Here is a 12,020-nt window from a genome sequence, read left to right as displayed (position 1 = left end):
ATTCCAGCGGGCTGTTTCTAAACAAGTTTGGAAATATTTGCCCGCTGGAAAAAAGGCCCGGCGGGCAAATGTACGCTGGAATCCTGTCCGCTCGGGTGTACAGACGACCGAACATGTCTGCTGAAACTGGTCCGCGGACCAGTTTCAGCAGACATGTTCGGTCGTGTGTACGGGGCCTAAGTGTAGCAATATGTTGCAGAATGTTGTACTTTCATTAAATGTAACCATATTGCTACACTAATGCCCCATACACACGTAGGGGAATTCCTGACCTGCTCGGTCAGTCTTTCCCCCTACACACGTCCGGTTTTCAGGAAAACTGTGATGGAGCTTTGGCCGGGAATCCCGGCCGTGTGTATGCTCCATCGCAGTTTTTCCCATAGGAAAACTGTCAAAAAACGCTGGGCAAAAGTCTGACGGTTTTTCCTGGTTCTCTTTTTTTTGCCCGCCGTTTTATGGGCAGTTTTCCCGGCGGAAAAACTGCAAAGAGCATACACATGGCCGGGATTCCCGGGCAAAAGCTCTCCTCACAGTTTTCCCGTCGGGAAAAGTGATTGTGTGTACCAGGCATTAGAAGCGCCTCTCTTCTCTTTTATACTCAGTTGTGACATGACGCTACTTGTATATCAACACATCGCTTGTATATCAAGTAAAATGTTATTTAAAAATTTAGCTCGTCTTGCAAAACTCTCTCAAACCAAGTTACTCTCAATCCAAGGTTTTACTGTATATAGATTGCGTAGGCCCCATAGTACACAGTTTTGGTAGATCTAAAGTTGATTCTACAGAGACTGTACTGTCAGATTGTATTGTGTATGGCCAGCGTAAGGTATGAGACAGCTCATTGTAGCACCTTGGATAAAGTCTAGGTAAGGTGACTAAATTAGATGGCCACCCCAGTTGTTCTGTAGTCCATATTGTATCCTAAAAATCCAGCATAACAAAGCAATGCATTTTGGGGTCTAAGACTGTAGCCCCTTCATTAGGGCTTTCAATACTGCATCAAGTTGAGGAAAGAAGATTCAGTTGGAATAATTAATTCTGAAATAAAGTATCTTCTGGAAAGGCTTCAGCAGCTCCTGGTTTAAGGGCCCATTACCATTAGCCACATGCGGTGTGATCAGGTGCAGAAAATTGCCAGTCACTGCACATAGTGTGAATGAGCCCTTATGGACTAAAAGATTGAAACCGCTAACTGCCGAGGCGTATTCAGCCTTGTTTAAATTCTGACACCAGCACACACAGGATTTACCTCCCGAAGCAACAAAGATATAAATCAATCATTACATAATTAAGAGTAATTGCTTTAAATAATATATAGACTCTTTTTATATAGGTTTAGCTATTATTAATGTGCATATAGGTTTTTATTATTATATAACTGCATTAATAATTTAATGCAACATTCAGGGAAAGCAAATGGAAATGTGGTGTATGTTTTATCCAATGATTGTTTAAGTGATCAATCTAAAACAGCTATTCTCAACAAGGGTTCCTATAGAGCAGTGATGGCGAACCTTGGCACCCCAGATGTTTAGGAACTACGGGCCAGATTCACATAGAACTGCGGCGGCGTAACGTATCGTAGATACGTTACACCGCCGCAAGTTTTCATCGCAAGTGCCTGATTCACAAAGCACTTGCGATGAAAACTACGCTGGCAGCCTCCGGCGCAAGGCGGGCCAATTCAAATGGGCGTGTGCCATTTAAATTAGGCGCGCTCCCGCGCCGGACCTACTGCTAATGCTCAGCTTCGCAATTCCCGTCGTGCTTTGCGCGCCGTGACGTCATTTTTTCGAACGGCGACGCACGTAGCGTACTTCCGTATTCCCGGACGTGTTACGCAAACAACGTTAAATTTTAAATTTCGACGCGGGAACGACGGCCATACTTTAAACAGCAATACAATTGCTGAGTAAAGTTAGGGCAGGTCAAACGACGACTAACTTTGCGACGGGAAACTAGACTAGCAGCGACGTAGCGAACGCGAAAATCCGTCGGGAATCGCCATAACTTCTAATTTGCATACCCGACGCTGGTTTACGACGTGAACTCCCCCCAGCGGCGGCCGCGGTACTGCATCCTAAGATCCAACAGTGTAAAACAATTACACCTGTCGGATCTTATGGATATCTATGCGTAACTGATTCTATGAATCAGTCGCATAGATAGAAACAGAGATACAACGGCGTATCAGGAGATACGCCGTCATATCTCTTTGGTGAATCTGGCCCTACATTTCCCATGACGCTCCACTAAAATTCAAAGCATCATGGGAAATGTAGTTCCAAAACATCTGGGGTGCCAAGGTTCGCCATCACTGCTCTAGATGTTGATAAGGGTTCCTTGAGCCTTGGCTACTTGACCTTCCATCTGATGTCTGTAGGGGGCATTCTTCTCAATGACACCCTTGAGTAAAATATGGTGAGAAAGGCTGATCTAAACAATCCTGATCTTGAAAAAAAAAATTGTACCAAATAAATTTAGCCAAATGTAATTCGATTTTAATTTTCTAGGACCAATTGTTTCTTTTTGACAAAAACAATAACTGAAATTGAACATTTAGTGATTGGGAACAATTGTATTGAAACAAGCATAGCACAACAAAAAGTTATACTCTTGCCATTCTTCTATTTACATGTATTTGGCATTAAAGGTAAAGTACAGCCAAGTACACATTTATTAGTGCCATCTTCTTAGTGTCACAAGGATTACTGTACCAATGCATGCATTAAAACTGGGCATATTCTCAACATCCTTTTTGTTTTGCTCCACATTATTTATGTCAGGAAAACGGTTAATGAGGATCCAGCTGACAGTCACAGCTGCTCCTCTGCTGGCAGGATGGCATATGCTAATGTTGTGTGAAGCTAGGAACAATCTGAGGGCAAACTTAATGTACTTGGCAATGACAATTCAGATAGGCACCGCCAAAGCAAAGTCACCCTTTTATTTCATATTTTATAAGGAATTAGATTCATGGTAATAGGGAAAAATAAAATACTGTGTCTCATGATAAATCTTAGTTTCTGGATAAATACTAAAAAGCGAATACAGCCCATGTTCCTCATTCTTACTATGTTTTATTTGTTTCAGATGGGCCAGTAACAGTCGGAATGAGTTTGGATATTGCCAGCATTGATACAATATCAGAAATTAACATGGTAAGCTGACCAAATGAGTATGATCTTAGCCAGATCAGTATACTGCTCAAGTTGTTTGACTGATTGAGGACATAAATGAAAATGCCACTTTTGGACTGAGGTTAAATATAAAGGCCCGGATTCTCGTAGCACTTACGCCGACGTATTTACAGATACGCCGCGTAAGTGTCAATGTGCGCCGTCGTATCTATGCGCCGTGCCCATAGAACTAGATATAGGATAGAAAATAGGCTTCCTACGACCAACGTAAGTTTCCTACGCCGTCGTATCGTGGGCGCATATTTACGCTGGCCGCAAGGGGTGCTCCCATTGATTTACACGTCGAATATGTAAATGACTGAGATACGCCGATTCACGAACGTACTTGCGCCCGTCGCAGTAATATACGCCGTTTACGTAAGGCGTACGTCCGGCGTAAAGTTATTCCACATATAGGAGGCGCATCGTATGCAAAGGTATGGACCACGGAACAGCCGTCATATTTTACATTGTTTACTTAGTACTACGTGAATATTGCTGGGCGTAGGTTACGTTCAGTAATTCAACGTATCTTAGGCGTTCATTCCGACTTGATTCTGAGCATGCGCACTGGGAAGCATCTACAAGACGGCGCATGCGCCGTTCGTTAAGCCCATCATTTGCATGGGGTCACGGTTCATTTAAATGTATCACGCCCACATTCACCTACTTTGTATTAGGCCGGCTTACGCCGAGGAATTTACGTTACGCCGGCGCAACGTTGGGAGCAAGTGTTTTGTGAATACCAAGCTTGCCTCTCTGTGTTACGTTGGCGTAGCGCATATGAGATGCGCTACACCGGCATAAAGATGTGCTCAGGTATGTGAATCCGGCCCAAAGTATATATATATATATATATATAAATACATATATATATATATATATATATATATATATATATATATATATATATATATATATATAATACTGTGCAAAAGTTTAGGCAATGTTGAAGCAATACTGTAAAGTACGAATTCTATATTATATATATATATTTTAATTGTTTATTGTTACCAATTTACAAAATGCAAATTGAGTGACCAGAAGAAAAATATAAATCAAATCAATATTTGGTGTGACCACCCTTTGGCTTTAAACGCGTATCCATTCTAACACTTGCATACTTTGTACACTTGCACAAAGTCAGGGAGTTTGTAGAATTAGGGTAAGGTGTATGATTAAACAATTATTTTTATGGGGGGCGGCAAACAGTGCACCCACAGCCACCCCCCCAGTCCAGTTGGTCGGGTCTGGAGCACTTACCACATCTATGGCGGGCAGTGCTTCACCCGCGCAACAGGCGGCGGGCATCATGGGCGGCTTCCCCTGCTCTTCTCTGCGAGCATCACGGCAGCTTCCGTCTCCTCCCTCCTCCTCAGCTGCAAATCAGAACACTTTTCCTTTCGGCCAATTGGAAAACAGGTCTCAGACACACTTTTTGATTGGCTTGGAGGAGAATCAGTGTGAGTGCCAGTGCGCCCCTAATGGACGGGCCGCCCCTGCCAAGTAGGTGCTAATGGTCATTCCTTAACTGAAACAAAAATAGCTGTGTAGGAGGCTTAAAACTGAGTGAGGAGCAGTCTAACTCTGCTACTAAGGTGAGATTGTGGAAGACAGTTTCATGTCACAGGTCATACATAATGACAATACTGATCACAGCAACAGACCACAAGGTAGTTATACTGCATCAATAAGGTTTCTCCCAGGCAAAGACTTCAAAGCAGACTGGGGTTTCAAGATATCCTGTTGAAGCTCTTTTGAAGAAGCCCAAATCGTGATAGGCTGAGAAACCGAGAGTTCCACCTGTGTTCAGTGTTCCGCCTGACAAAGACGGCAGCCGTGCAGTTTTAAAAACTCGCGCTCCTCCTTATGCTGTTCCGTGATAGGCGGAACACTCGGTTTCCCAGCAAACACTGTGTTCAGTGTTCCGCCTATCATGATCGCCCTCTCGTTTGAGATAGACGAGAGGACGAGAGGGCGATCGTGATAGGCGGAACATTGAACACAGTGTTTGCTGCGAAACCGAGTGTTCCGCCTATCACGGAACAGCATAAGGAGGAGCGCGAGTTTTTAAAACTGCACGGCCGCTGTCTTTGTCACAGACTCGGGTACACAGATCGGATTCTGCAATGGGCACGGTGAGGTCAGGCTGCAATGGGCACAGTGAGGTCAGGCTGCAATGGGCACAGTGAGGTCAGGCTGCAATGGGCACAGTGAGGTCAGGCTGCAATGGGCACAGCGAGGTCGGGTAATACTCGAGTCAATACGTTTTCCAAGTTTTTTTGTGGTAAAATTAGGCCCTTGGCTTATACTTGGGTCAGCTTATACTCGAGTATATACGGTACTTTCCATTTTGTTAATTGATAAAAATAAACTATTAACACTTCTATTTCTGAAAGCATTCTTAAAGTACAGCATTTTTTCACACCTGCTTAAAACTTTTGCACAGTACTGTGCATGTGATTGTGTCTGTATGCACGAGCCCTAAAAGTACATCTGTCATAAGTAGAGTTGAGCGGACACCTGGATGTTTCGGGTTCGGGTCCGAACCCAAACTTTAAAAAAAAAGTTTGGGTTCGGAAACCCGAACCCGAATTTCTAACCCCATTGTAGTCAATGGGACACGGACTTTTAGAAAAAAAAAATGCGCGGAGGTCCCCGCAAATTCAATAACCAGACCCTTTAGGTCTGGTATGGATATTAAGGGGAACCCCGCTGTCAATTAAAAAAAAAAATTACGTACGGTTCCCCCTAAATATCCATAACCAGACCCTTCAGGTGTGGTGTGGATTTTAAGGGGAACTCCACCCCAAATTTAAAAAAAAAATGGCGTGGAGTTTCCCCTAAAATCCACACCAGACCCGTTATCCGAGCACGTTGACCTGGCCGGCCGCAGAAAAGAGGGGGGGACAGAGTGCGCCCCCCCTCTCCTGAACCGCACCAGGCCACATGCCCTCAACATTGGAAGGGTGCATTGGGGTGCCCCCCAAAGCACCTTGTCCCCATGTTGATGGGGACAAGGGTCTCATCCCCACAACCCTTGCCCGGTGGTTGTGGGGGTATGCGGGCGGGAGGCTTATCAGAATCTGGAAGACCCCTTTAACAAAGGGGACCCCCAGATCCTGACCCCCCTCTGTGCGAAATGGTACCCCTACCATTTCACGAAGGAAGTGAAAATAGTAGTTGTCTGAAAAAAAACACACACACCGTTGAACAAAATACTTTATTAATTAAACCAAATAAAAATCCAGCGGTGAAAATAGACGATCTATGCTGCTCCCTGATCCATCGTTGTCTTGTATCCAGCGGCGGGTTAGTTCTCTAGCGGCGGGTGTACGGGTGTTCTCGCCCACGATTAGTAAGGAATAGGGCTTTCCCAGTGATGTAGCACAGTGTGCGTCAGAGGGGGGTGGGGTCACGTGACGTGTGGCCCGCCTCCCCTATAAAAGAAACGTCAAGCTCCCGCGCGTCATTCACGGAGCTGTGCTCTGAATGGATGGATCCTCTCATCGCTGGATCAATCGTGGGCGAGAACACCCGTACACCCGTCGCTAGAGAACTAACCCGCCGCTGGATACAAGACAACGATGGATCAGGGAGCAGCATGTATCGTCTATTTTCACCGCTGGATTTTTATTTGGTTTAATTAATAAAGTATTTTGTTCAACGGTGTGTGTTCCTTCGTGAAATGGTAGGGGTACAGTGTACCCCATTACCATTTCACACAGGGGGGGTCAGGATCTGGGGGTCTCCTTTGTTAAAGGGGTCTTCCAGATTCTGATATGCCTCCCGCCCGCATACCCCCACAACCACCGGGCAAGGGTTGTGGGGATGAGACCCTTGTCCCCATCAACATGGGGACAAGGTGCTTTGGGGGGCACCCCAAAGCACCCTCCCAATGTTGAGGGCATGTGGCCTGGTGCGGTTCAGGAGAGGGGGGGCCGCACTCTGTCCCCCCCTCTTTTCTGCGGCCGGCCAGGTCAACGTGCTCGGATAACGGGTCTGGTGTGGATTTTAGGTGGAACTCCACGCCATTTTTTTTTAAATTTGGGGTGAAGTTCCCCTTAAAATCCACACCAGACCTGAAGGGTCTGGTTATGGATATTTAGTGGGAACCGCACGTCATTTTTTTTTTAAATTGACGGCGGGGTTCCCCTTAATATCCATACCAGACCTAAAGGGTCTGGTTATTGAATTTGCGGGGACCTCCGCACATTTTTTTTTCCTGAACTCCGAACCCGGACCCAAACTTTTTCCAATTATTCAGGTTCGGGTCCGGGTTCGGGAAAAACCCAAAGTCCGTACCGAACCCGAACTTTACAGTTCGGGTTCGCTCAACTCTAGTCATAAGTGAAAAATATCAACCTCCTGAAACATGTGCAAGGAATTTATTTCATCTATCATATCATCTATCTATCTATCTATCTATCTATCTATCTATCTATCTATCTATCTATCTATCTATCTATCTATCTATCTATCTATCTATCTATCTATCTATCCAAACACACACACACACACACACACACACACACTTTATAAAACCTTGTTTTTGGAATTAAACATTTATCACATGACAAAGAACTCATAGAGCATTATGGGCTATCCAAAGAGATGGTACAGAAGAAACTCCCTGCTGTGAGGCTCCCATCTGATTGAATCTTTTGGCATAGTCATATGAAAATGTGGAGAGCAGTCACTGCTCTGTCTCTGATTTTTGAAATGTTCTGTACAATTCTGTAACATTGGTAAAAATAACATACACGAATAACAAATATGCATTTCTTATTAGTGCACATATTTAGTTTGTTACTTTGTACTATCTATAGAATGGTTGTTATTACCCTTTACACTGCACAGTGCCTCAGCATAGATTGTTTTACTTCAGGATTATACTGCGACCATCTTTCTGAGACAGCGCTGGACAGATGAAAGACTCATCTTCGAAGGCAACAAGAGTCTAAGTCTAGATGGCCGTCTGGTGGAATTATTGTGGGTCCCTGATACATTTATAGTGGATTCAAAAAAGTCATTTCTTCACGACATCACTGTGGAAAACCGCCTCATCCGGATTTACCCCAATGGAACGGTTCTTTACGCATTAAGGTACACACCTAGCATTAATAATTTGTAATCTGGGCTACACAAGTCAGCACACAAGACAATAAAATTGTAAAAATATTCAACAAAAAAGGTTCTGTACAACCCCAGGGTTCCTCCAGAAGTTGCCAGGGGTTCCTTGAGTTGTAGTTGATCGACCTTTTATCTAATGATGTCTAAATAATTCCAGGTCCAACAGCACTTATCAGAGCCAGCTGCATAACACCAATTATCTTCTTACTTTCCTGCAGGTGTAGCATCCTAACCATTAGGCGGGGTTCACACTGGTATGACATGACAGTCAAACAACTTTGCCCTGCGACTTGCAGTCCGTCATTCATCTGACTTCAATGAACGGGAATCCGACTTTGATCCCGACAATGCTAGGCACTTTGTTTGGTAAGAACCTTTAGGGGAAACTCCACGCCAAAATGTAAAAAAATAAAATAAATAAAAAAACGGCATGAGGTCCCCCTCCAAGACCATATCAGACCCCTTCGGTCTGGCATGAATTTTAAGGGGAATCCCACACCGAAAAAACGGTGTGGGGTTTCCCCCAAATTACATACCAGACCCTTATCCAAACACGAAGCCCAGCAGGTCAGTAAAGCGCCCCCCCTCTCCTGAACCATACTAGGCCACATGCCCTCAACATGGGGGTTGGTGCTCTGGGGCAGGGGGGCACTGCGCCTCCCACCCCAAAGCACCTTGTACCCATGTTGATGGGGACAAGGGCCTCTTCCCGTCAACCCTGGCCGTTGGTTGTTTGGGGGTCTGCGAGCGGGGGGGCTTATAAGAATCTGGAAGCCCCCTTTAACAAGGGGGTCCCCAGATCCCGGCCCCCACCCTATGTGAATAAGTATAGGGTACATTGTATAATTCGCACCCATTCGCATAAAAAAAGTGTCCAAAAAAACACCCACAGTACACAGGTTTTTAAAGTATTTTATAAAGGCAGCTCCGGCATCTCTTACAATTTCTCCCCCCCTCTCTGACTCTTCTGACTCCTTCGCTGATGTCTTCTGCCTCTGCCGGTCCTTCTTCGCTGATGTCTTCTAGGGCAAGAGAGAGCAAAAAAACGGAGAGGGGAGAAGAACTCAGAAGAGACCCCCGGGGCTGCCTAATAAATTACTTTAAAAACCTGTATAGTGTGTTTTATTTTTGACACTTCTATTCCACGTGAATGGGTAGGAGTACAATGTACCCCATACTCATTCACATAGGGTGGGGGGCCGGGATCTGGGGCCCCCTTATTATAGGGGGCTCCCAGATTCCTATAAGCCCCCTGCACGCAGACCCTGACAACCATCGGCTAGGGTTATCGGGAAGAGGCCCTTGTCATCATCAACATGGGGACAATGTGCTTTGTCCCCATGTTGAGGGCATGTGCCCTGGTACGGCACAGGAGGGGGCGCTCGCTGGTCTCCAACCTTATCCTGACTGTTTGGGCTGCATGTTCGGATAAGGGTCTGGTATGGACTTTGGGGGGACCCCCACACCGTTTTTTCAGGGTAGAGGGTTCCCCTCAAAATCCATACCAGACCGAAGGGCCTGGTATGCTCTTGGAGGGGGAACCCATGCCATTTTTTTTTATTTAGCGTGACGTTCTTCCTAAAGATTCATCGGGGATCGAAGTCAGATCCCTGTTCATTGAAGTCAAACGCATGTCGGACTTCAAGTCGCAGGGCAAAGTAGGATCCAATGTAGTACAACTGTCGTGTCATACCAGTGTGAACCCGGCCTTATGTCACTCTGGGAATGTTTTGATTGGTCAAAGGATAAGTCAGACTATCTCAAAGTCGAAGCAAAATCTTATCTTGTTCATTCAAGTCGGATGGAAGTAGGACCGAAGTAGAATTGATGTAGGACAGATGTAGCAGCGCAAAGTAGGATGATAGTCATAAAGAAAAAAGAAAAAATGGGTGCTGCGCTAATAATAACTTATTATACCATACAGTAGTGCATAAGAGATCCCCAGTGAATAAAGGGGCATCAAGGTGCAAATAAACATTAATAAAATGAATACATTTGAAAAATTGCTAAAATGCTGGTGCCAAAAAAATGCTAGTGCCAAAAATTATTATTAATAATATACCAGTCCCAAAAGGTCAGCATAAATCTTCCATGGAAGGAACACTGCACAATCACTATGGCAAAAAAGGCAAACACAATCCTGTGATAGAGAGTCCTGTAGTAAGATTCAATACATGCAAAACTCCTTCCTCCAGGATTTTTTCTTCCCCCAAGGTAAAAAAACGCTCATAAAGAGGAGAGAAAGAAAACAAATATGGTGCAAATAACGTAAAGCAAAGTAAAGGGATTACTGCAATACAAAGATTGCACTCACGATACACTTCAGGTTTAATCAGGCTCAGCTGTAGAGTCAAAAATGCCGCTCAGTGCTGCGATCTCCTCACTGGGACGAAACTCCCGTCAATCACGTCACTTAGGCTCCTCCCCCATGCGTATAGTCACTGGACACGTGACTTAGTCCCTTTATTCATTGGGGATATCTTATGCACTACTGTATGGTATAATAAGTTATTATTAGCGCAGCACCCATTTTTTCTTTATTCACGTTTGGTTTAGTACACCCTTGTGTTTGCAGCTGTATTATTTGTTTATTTATTATATTTATTTTTCCTTGGATTATTCAGTGGTAGCGCTGTAGTACTACTTTGTCACAAGGATGATAGTCATGTTGCATCAGTGTGAACCCAGCCTTAGACCTGACAATTTTTTCAAAGGTCAAGAAAGGCTACTCTTTAGTGTGGCTGGAGCATAGAGTAGAATGTATATTTCTGATGGTCATTATGAAATATGTATTTTTTATATATTTAAATCTAGCATGATTTGTATCTTACATAACTATACAACATAACTTTGTTGTAAAGAATTTGAAATGTTGTTGCTGTAAGTGTCCACTGCTCAATAACTTATATCCAGAAGGGGCTAAACCTAAAACAAGGTATGCTTTCAGTGAAATCATGTGGTGGAATGCAAGTAGAAAAGACATCTTAAAACTGTAGGTTATTTTAGTGAGATTGATGGCGCATCATTTTAAACCATTATACTGGAGGCAGGTTCTTTACAGTATCAAGCATAACCGTCTATTTCCAGACAGTTGACAAATTTGATAAAGCGAGACAGGGAATTGAGATAAGCTCTGTAAATATTATTTATTACACATTGTATGGCAGCATAGGATGATGAATATCCATTGTGCCCAATTATATATTGAAATGTGGTTTATCTACAGCAGTTTGCAGGTGACAAAGTACCGTATGTAATGACAATGATTCTCACAGCAAAATCCCACTATAAAGACATTTGTCACTCTTCATATTAGCACCTGAGCAGAAAATGTCTCCTGATGGAGTAGGGAAGGGGTAGAAACTCTCCCCATGCACACTTTTGTGCTGAGGCAACACAAGCTAAAACACTTGTATTAACCACTTGCTTACTGGGCACATATACCCCCTTCCTGCCCAGGCAAAATTTCAGCTTTCAGCACTGTCATGCTTTGAGTGACAATTGCGCGGTCATGCGATGTGGCTTCCAAACAAAATTGACGTCCTTTTTTCCCCACAAATAGAGCTTTCTTTTGGAGGTATTTGATCACCTCTGTGGTTTTTATTTTTTGCACGTAAAAAAAGGCCGACAATTTTGAAAAAAAAAAACACAATATTTCTTACTTTTTGCTATAATAAATATCCCAATTTTTTCCTCAGTTTAGGC

The 12,020-nt window shown here is 44.0% G+C and overlaps 1 protein-coding gene across 1 annotated transcript in view; it reads left to right on the top strand.

Annotated features, from left to right (window-relative positions):
• The window catches only part of LOC120946958 (gamma-aminobutyric acid type A receptor subunit pi), a 115,383-nt gene that overhangs the window by 62,749 nt on the left and 40,614 nt on the right, over window positions 1-12,020 (top strand). The window contains exons 4-5 of the mRNA XM_040361828.1: window positions 3,097-3,164; window positions 8,071-8,288. Coding sequence (XP_040217762.1) covers window positions 3,097-3,164; window positions 8,071-8,288 — 286 coding nt within the window. The remainder of the gene's footprint in view (window positions 1-3,096; window positions 3,165-8,070; window positions 8,289-12,020) is intronic.

Source organism: Rana temporaria, chromosome 8 (genome assembly GCF_905171775.1).
Source record: "Rana temporaria chromosome 8, aRanTem1.1, whole genome shotgun sequence".
Lineage (NCBI taxonomy): Eukaryota > Metazoa > Chordata > Amphibia > Anura > Ranidae > Rana > Rana temporaria.
Note: the sequence above shows the minus strand (reverse complement) of the source record. Positions and strands in the feature narration are given on the sequence as shown.